This window comes from Terrapene carolina, unplaced genomic scaffold (assembly GCF_002925995.2).
Source record: "Terrapene carolina triunguis isolate 2854851 unplaced genomic scaffold, T_m_triunguis-2.0 Scaffold103, whole genome shotgun sequence".
In the NCBI taxonomy this organism is placed as follows: domain Eukaryota; kingdom Metazoa; phylum Chordata; order Testudines; family Emydidae; genus Terrapene; species Terrapene triunguis.
This window is the reverse complement of record NW_020664454.1, coordinates 2,953,562-2,962,151: the sequence shown is the minus strand read 5'-3', so window position 1 is coordinate 2,962,151 and position 8,590 is coordinate 2,953,562. Positions and strand designations below refer to the sequence as shown.

Sequence of the window (8,590 nt, the reverse complement as noted above, 5' to 3'; positions counted from 1 at the left end):
CACATCCCCTCCAAATCCCAGAGCGCCCCCCCAATGCCCCACATCCCTGCCCCATACCCCGGGCTCCCTCCCACAGCCCCTCCCCATGTCCCTCTATTATCCTGTCACCCCAGCCCCATATCTCCCCTGGGTCCCCGCCCCTGGCTCAGGGACTCGCCTCTTGTCTCGGGTGGAGACGCCGCGCGCTCCCGCCTGGGGCTCCCCGTCGCTTTCTCAGCCCGCGCACGCACGCGCGCTCCCCCGGCTCAGCTCCCCCGGCGCGCCCCCGCTCTCCCCTTTGTGGCCCCGGGGCGCTCCCGGGGTGGGACTGGCCTGCGTCGAGCCCCGGCCCCTGCGAGCGGCCGCGCCGAGCGGGGGCTCTCGGGACGGCCCGTGCCCGGGGCCAGGTAGGTGACGGTCGGGGGGTTCGGGCCGAGCTGCTCGGGGGCCGGGGAAACTTTCCCAGCGCCCGCGAGAGCCCCAGGCTCGGAGCGACGGACCCGGCCCGGGGAAGGGGGCGCTGCTCCGCCAGCAGCGGGGCTGAGGGGCACGGACCTGCCCCGGCAAGGGGCCAGGCCTGGGAGCGGCCCCCGCCCGATGTGGGCAGCGGCGGGCTGAGGGGGCCCAGCCGGGCACGGCCAGCGCCGGGGAGGGGCTGTGCGGGCCGGGGCCGGCTGGGCTGAGCCCGCGGCTGGACACCCCCCGGCCTGGCCTGTCTGCGCCCCGCGGCACGGCCCTGAGCAGAGGGGCAGGAAACGCCCCGCTGGGGAACGGTTCAGCGCAGGAGCCCCCCCCGGGCCGAGCAGCGCCTGTTGCGTCCCAGAAAACAGCCGCCGACCGTCCGTGGCCGCCAGGTGGCTGCGCCGAGCCCATCCCAGCGTCAGACAAAGCCGGGTCCCGCTGCGCCGCGCCGCGCCGCCGAAAGGGGCAGACGCGAGGGGCGGGGGCAGACATGTCCCCGTTTGCAGGCCCAGCCCGTGTCATGGCCGTGCAGATGAAAACCCCGCCGCCAGGTCTGCAGCGTTGAGCAAGGAGAGGGTGCCCGAGACAAACTTCTGTAGCGCTCTCACCATTTACCTCCGCCCCTAATCGATCATCATTTTAACGGGCAGGCCCCGTGTGCAACGTACAGGACTATATGAATGCAACAGTTGTAATGTACTGAGTACTGTAGTGTGTGAGGTATAGCGAGCACTGTGCTCTGCTAAATGCAATCAGAGCAACACCATGTTAGTACTGATGATCAAGGAGTACTTGTGTGTGGAAAAGACCTGTCATTCTGAAGCAAAAGTCCTGAGTTCTAGTCCCCATATTTGTTTTGCTGGCAGCTGGAGTGTATATGTATCATACGCAGCCACGCTTTCACGATACCGTATGGGTACACTATCATGTGCTGCCTAGGGCACCAAAGGAAATTAACTTGGAATTGATATATTTCCAAAATAGTATAATTTGTTCCAATTATTTATCTCTCTCCTTTTGTTTTTGCAGAAACTGTAAAGGGGAATGTCTTACTGCCTCAAGTCAGAAAGCCTTTTGGATACAGGCCCAATATATGTGCGTGAAAATGGGCACCTGTATATGGTAAATCAGGGTTCTGGCACTGTAAAAAATACCACTCCAAAACCAAGGCCTTTTAGACTATTTTCCAAAGGATTCTCTGTGGAGCTTTGTATGAACAGAGATGATGACAGTGCAAGGAGAGAGAGAACAGATCATTTCATCTTTACTTATACTAAGGAGGGGAATCTCCGGTACTCAGCCAAGTCTCTCTTCGGCCTAGTGTTGGGTTACATTTCTGACAATGTTGATCATATTGATTCGTTGATTGGCTTTCCAGAGCAGATTGCTGAAAAGCTTTTTTCTGCTGCAGAAGCAAGGCAAAAGTTCACAGAACCAGTTACAGGACTCAGAGCACTACAAAAATTTACTGAGGCTTATGGAAGTCTGGTGCTTTGTTCATTATGTTTACAGAATAGGTAAGTGCATTCAGTAACATAAATGTGTGAGGCTCTGCCAGTGTTTTTACTTAAGTGTTTCCATTTTTTTACTTAAATATAAACAGTTCCTTGATTTGGATTATTAAATTATATTTGTTCATTCCATAAAGTATTGTTGATAAATAGCATTTGGTTTAATTCTTGTATCTGTAATGCAAAACCCCTAATACTGCCAGTTAATCCTCCAAATCCACACGAACACATTCTGCAACCTGAATTGAAGGATAAAACCTGCAGCTTTATTTTTAACATGCTAACACTTAGTACTTGTATGGTGCTTTAAAACCTAATCCTCAGAACATACCTACCTTATTGTCTGCAGGATAGTTTTAGCCATGTCAGTCCCAGGGTATTAGAGAGACAAGGTGGGTGAGGTAATAATATCTTTTATTGGACCTTCTGTTGGTGAGAGAGACAAGCTTGTCTAACTTACCTACCTCACAGGGGTGTTATGTTAATAATTAAATTGTTTCTGAACTAATAAAAACCCTTTTCTGTAAGCATTTCAACATTTATTTTGACTTGTATAGCAGCAAAACGTTCTAGCACACAGTCCCACTGGGAAATTGCATTTCGTTTTAAAGGTATCAGCACCACAAGGTATAGGGGAGAAAAGGATAGTCTTGTAATTATATCACAGGTTTTGAAGACAGAAGACTAGTACTACATTTTATTAATTATTATTTGTATCTAGATGTGTTGCATGCCCTCCATATTAAATACACCTTGACCAGGGATGTTCTCCCTCTCCACTCTTCTCTGGACAAGTTCTAACTCAACAAGAAACATTTCTCCTTACAAGGCTTAAAATAGGATTATACCCCTCTAAAACCTTGTCCCTGGTGAAGTACCTTCCTATGCTATAACAATTTAGGGGGTTTTTTTTTGGTACATTCACACAGTTTATGGACTTCTCAGTCCTTTAAATATGAATCAGTATAAATCAAAGCATATAGGCACATCATTCTTGGATGCCAAAGGTGGCATGAGCAATAAAGGAAAGTTTTAATAAAAAACATCACATGTACCAGGTGTCACTTCATCCTCCGAATGATCAAATTTTTTGCCAGTCTTGGCCTCTCAGAGTTGGTAAGACAACTCCCACCTGTTCATGCTCTCTGTATGTGTGTATATATATCTCCTCAATATATTTCACTCTATATGCATCCGAAGAAGTGGGTTGTAGCCCACGAAAGCTTATGCTCTAATAAATTTGTTAGTCTCTAAGGTGCCACAAGTACGCCTGTTATTTTTACTTGTGAATTGCCCTTTTCGTGGGTGAAAGATGGCTTCTGTTGTAGGATCCTTGTGTTCTCTTTATTTCACTAATCAAGGTTTTTGTCTATGGCCATGAAATGTCAGTTTTACCATTTGGCAAGCAGTGCTGCTGGAATTAGACTGATATAGCTTGAGATCTAGACATAATAGCTGTCTTTGCAAGTTGAAGTTACTGGTTACAGAGCAAGTACTTTTTGAGTCAGATCTGAGCCACAATGTTGGTATAAGACATTGAGTAAGTACTTGAGCATGTGTTCCACATGGACTGCAGCCTGGGTAGATAATGAAGAGACTGTGCTCATTTGGGGCATTTTTCACATGGCAGAGAGTAGGCACCTTCTAGGACTATACCTCTGGTGCATCTAAACATTGATAGCTTTCTGTTCTTTACAGATATCTGGTTATTTCTGAAAAACTTGAAGAAATTAAGTCTTTCAGGGAGCTGACCTGCTTGGATCTTTCCTGTTGTAAACTTGGAGATAACCATGAATTGCTAGAACATATCACCAAAGAAGCTCTGTCTAGGTACCAATTTATTTATATGTATAACTGACCAGCATTTTCTTTTCCATCACCAAGAAATTCACAGAATCACACTGTCTCTTTAAAGGAAAGTTTCACAGGCAACAAGCACTTTTATTGGGGTTTTTAGTTGTTTATAAATTCTCTTCTTCAGGTGAAAAAAGTATACCTCAGAACTAATAAAACAAATTGCATGATACCAGGCATGTACTGAGTCTTTAGACATGATCTACAATTATGAAAGTTGAAGTAAAAGTACTCTACTATCCAACATAAAGACCAATTGTTTTGTATATTTTTCATTTTCTGTTTATAGTATACACTCATTATTGCAAAACTTAATTTCCAACTGCTGTAGACTTTCCCTATTAAATTTGCTTATTGATTTTTTGGGAGAAAACTTTATCAAAATAATCATTTTAACTGAATCAGTATGTCAGCATGAGACATTCCTAATTTACATATTTTGTCCAGTATGTGTTTGCTAAAATGTTTATATAACAGTCTTTTCAAGCTTCCAGAGATCTAAAAGGTAGAATATTGTGGAACTTTATTAGATGGGTTAATTGTGTTTGTTAATTAATAACTGTTGTTACTACATAAGACTTCCATGCATTTGATTCAAGGTTGTGTTTTAAAGGGATGCTGTGGAAGTATATCTATAAATTTTGGAGGATTTCATTTATTCTTCTTTGCAACCCTTCCTTGTATCTCCTACCAATTTTGTCCTTTCCTATATGTCAAGCAAGGATTTTCCTTCTCCAGTTTTGAATGGGGTTGAAATTGACAAGCCTAATTGTCCTTAACTTCAAGTTACAAAGAATCTTATTGCCTGTGTCATCAAGCTGTTGTGTTCTAGTGTTGCCTGTGTCAGTGAAATTTTGGCAATAGTTTGTTAGGTAATTACTTCAGCAGAGCCTTCAGAGGGAACAGGGAAAATACCAGAGGCCTCTTGTTTTATTAGTCCTTTTAATATCAGCAAAGGAGTGGTAGATTGAGCAGGTGTTAGGGGAAGATTCACAGGAAATGCTAACAATTTTATTAAAAACTTTGAAATTACTCCTTTATAAACTAACTTTACATTCCTTATCCTAGTGTAACTCGGCTCCTCCTGAAGGATAATTGTTTGTCAGATGCAGGCCTTCGCAAAATGACAGCGCCAGTTCGAGTGATGAAAAGGGGACTTGAAAATCTTTCTGTATTAGATTTGTCTTGTAAGTATGTCAAAGTGCCCCAATTTACATTTAGAAACACATAGTTACTTCTCATCTAGGGTTCCTCCTAGTTAATATTGAAAGGAAACAATTGTTCAAAATTAGCTCCAACATCAGGAGTCCAAAACAAGGACTTCATTGACAGCTTGCCAGAATTCACATGTTGCACCTATAGCCTTATCCTGCTGCACCGAAGTCAGTGAAAGCAGAAATCAGGCCCTTGATTGGCATAAATACACCATTTAAATGAACGTTTATGCATTCCAAAATGGAACTTGAACTAGTCAATATCCAAGCTGAGTGACTCAGCACTGAATTTATAATCTAAGTTTTGTATTTTACTACTAATAAATATGACATGAACTTGACAATATCATCCTTTGTCTAGTCTTTCTGCTAGGGTGGGGACTATTCAACATGTAAACTTTTTACACAGAGAACAAGACTAAGGTGACCATCATCTTAGTCTCAAATACAACATCAAAAGAAAACTTTCCGAACTTGACATTAACAAAGGATACTGATTATCGGTGGAGCTCACAGCACTAGCTGTTATGAAGGTTGCCTGTCACTTCCTATCATGTGATCTCAGTTGCTTATAACTTTACCAAACTTTATCTATTTGGGGTGAAATATTCTATGCTCGGTGTCTGATTTAGGCTGATTGATTCTGGCTGAAGTTTTCCAGAAGAATTCAGCCATTTCCAAGAACAAGGCTAGGAAAAAATGTTGTTTTGCCCATGTTAAAAAATTCTGGCTACCTGTGCTTTGAAAAGCTCTATCACCTCCATGCTCTGGAACAGGGACCTGAAATTTGGAAGATGGTGGCCTTTGAGGGATGTGCCTTTTGCTGACCATGTTGAAAATCTGCCCAAATTTTGCCAAGTTATAAGCCTTTGAAAAGTCCAGTTTGCACATGCTCACTAGACACTTTTTTTTTTTTTTTTTTTAGATTTTAGCAGTTAAATTCCCTACAATTGCATCTGTGCTGAGCAGAACCTTCCCTGCACTTGCAGCTTTGCGCCATGCAGGGTCTAAGCACCTGAAGTGAGATCAGGGAGTCTGTTTCCCCCGTGCTCTCAATGCTGCCCCCACTGGACCAGGCAGTATGAAGGAGGAAGCTGCCTGATTAAATTTTTTTTTCTATTTTGCTTCTTTAGGAAACCTAAGAAATTGCATACAAAATGCTACTTTAAAAACACTTCAGGTTGCAAAGTCAAGCACTCAAAAGTTAGCCTTAATTCTGATGTTTCCTGTCTGTGTAACCCTAATTTGGCCCCCTTGTGAGTATGCAATATGATAGTCTTTAATTACATGAGCACTTACTATTTTTTTCCCCACAGCACCCCTGCCTCATTCAGTGCACTGCATGGACCTGCTCTGGGAATGAGTCAGGGTTGTATTTTGAAAGAGACTGATGTTGGTCGGATCCCTGCTTCATTTGCAAAAGTTGGATGATGTGTAGTTAATGAGGCAGGAGGCTACAGAAAGAGAAGGGACAGTCTCTCAATTAAGGTAGTTGAATACTGTGCTGGAGAACTGGATTCTGTTCCTGTGTGATAATGGGCAAGATGTGAAAAGTCTGACTTTTCACAGGTGACTATTTATTTGCATGTTCCTCATTTTCTGGGTGCCTGACCTGAAACCCTGGTGACTGGCTTACAGAAGTGCTAAGCATTCACAGCTACAACTGAAGTCACTGGGAGCTTTGACTAGATAAAGTGCTATATAATGCTAAATAGTTTGACATCAGGTCCTAATTGTTTCAAATTAGCCACTCAAAATGCGTGGATACTTTTGAGCTTAATCTCTGCCTCAGTACTTCATTTGTAAAATGTGGATAATAATTCCCCCTCTTCTCACAAGGATGTTGTGAACATTAACAAATGTGTGAAGCACTTACACTATTGTGATAAGTGCCATAGAAAAATATTTCTGTCTTCAGAATAGGTTTGAATATTATGCAGTAAATAAAGTATAGGCCACACGTTGAACAACAAGGAGAAAAGAAAATATTGAATAGTTGCTCATTAAGTGAGCAGCCTCCATTCCATGCACTAAATGAAAAATATGCAACCATGTAATTAAACACTGGCTCATAATGCATACACCTCACGGGACTGCATTAAGGTTGCATAGGCAGCCTCAACCCTGGCATTTCCTATCTTTTGGTGCTTGACTTTGCAACCTTACATTAAAAGAACATTAGTTTTCGTGTGCAATAAATGTGTATTTACATATGCACAAGTATGGCTTATATATTTATAATGCTTAACCTAATTGAAGCTGTCTATGAAAGCTTAATTTTGCTCTGAAGAGAAAAAAATCAGTTTCAAATAACTTTCAAAACATGGAGCATGTTAATATAAATGTGCCGGAATAGCTTATTCCCTTGGTAAATATTTTATAATTGGTTGCTTGCTAGTATAACATTTGTATTGTTCTTTTTCCCACACCTACATTTTAATACTTAAAAAAAAAAAAAATCGGTTTTGCAGAACACACCTATATAGTCATGCAACTTAATCTAACCTTTTGATTTTATAGGTAACCCTGAAATCACTGATACGGGAATTGGGTACCTTTTTTCTTTCAAGAAGCTGAATTATTTGGATATTTCTGAAACAGGTCTCAAGGTAAAACAGAATTTCCACCCAAGTCTGTTACATATATACAGCATGATCAAATGCTCTTCTACAGTGTCTGCTTTATATCCTTTTTTCACCAGGATGTTAAGGCAGTCATTCAGAGGCTTCAGACCCAAATAAGCTTAGTTCATTCAAAAGTGCCTCTGAAAGAATTTGATCATAGTAACTGCAAAACAGAGGGATGGGCAGAGCAGGTATGTTCTTCTTTTTTTAAAAAATTTTTTACCAAACCAAGTATGTGTCCTTTTCAGTCACAAATCATTTCACATCACCCAGTGAGGTTCTATATCTTTTTAGTATTTCATTCTGAGAAAACAGATGTTATAAAGAGCTTAGAGAATGAACATGTTCTTCATTCTTACATGCCCGAGGAAGTATCCAGAGGTTGCATTGACTGCTGACAGCCAGGATCAAACCTAAATTTGCAGAGAATAAAGCAGAGTACAGGTATTCTCACTTTGTCAAATAATGTGCTCAGACTGTTAAGTCTGTGCGTGCACCCAGTGAGGCCACTTGAAGCAAAATGAAGCATTGCATGCTGGAGCTTCTGTATGGGCAGCTTTAAGCTGCATTAGAGACCTCTGAGCCACATTTGGATGGTACGGCACACTTTGTTTACCCTTCTGTTAGGGAAATTACAACTGCAGGAATTTCATTGTCACAGATTGGGGTATATCTATACTGCAGAGACCGTATTGGCATAGCCACATCCCTATAGCTATGCCAGCATAACTGCACAGTGTAGACTCAGCAACTGAAGGGGTTTTGCAGTGGTATAGAAACATCACCTCCCTGAACAACGGTAGCTAGGTTGATGGAAGTATTCATTGACATAGCTGAGTCTACCCTGGGGTTAGGTTGGCATAGTGACGTCTGTTGGGGCGTAGTTTTTTCACACCCCTGACTGAGATAGCTATGTTGATCTGACTTCTAAGTGAAGACCAAGTCT

At 42.5% G+C, this 8,590-nt stretch overlaps 1 protein-coding gene across 1 annotated transcript in view; it reads left to right on the top strand.

Moving 5' to 3' along the window:
* Window positions 1-154: 154 nt before the first annotated feature.
* Window positions 155-8,590, top strand: part of LOC112120524 (leucine-rich repeat-containing protein 42) — a 12,409-nt gene continuing 3,973 nt past the window's right edge. The window contains exons 1-7 of the mRNA XM_026651807.2: window positions 155-386; window positions 1,471-1,958; window positions 3,651-3,782; window positions 4,875-4,993; window positions 7,541-7,629; window positions 7,722-7,835; window positions 8,272-8,311. Coding sequence (XP_026507592.1) covers window positions 1,486-1,958; window positions 3,651-3,782; window positions 4,875-4,993; window positions 7,541-7,629; window positions 7,722-7,835; window positions 8,272-8,311 — 967 coding nt within the window. The 5' untranslated portion in view covers window positions 155-386; window positions 1,471-1,485. The remainder of the gene's footprint in view (window positions 387-1,470; window positions 1,959-3,650; window positions 3,783-4,874; window positions 4,994-7,540; window positions 7,630-7,721; window positions 7,836-8,271; window positions 8,312-8,590) is intronic.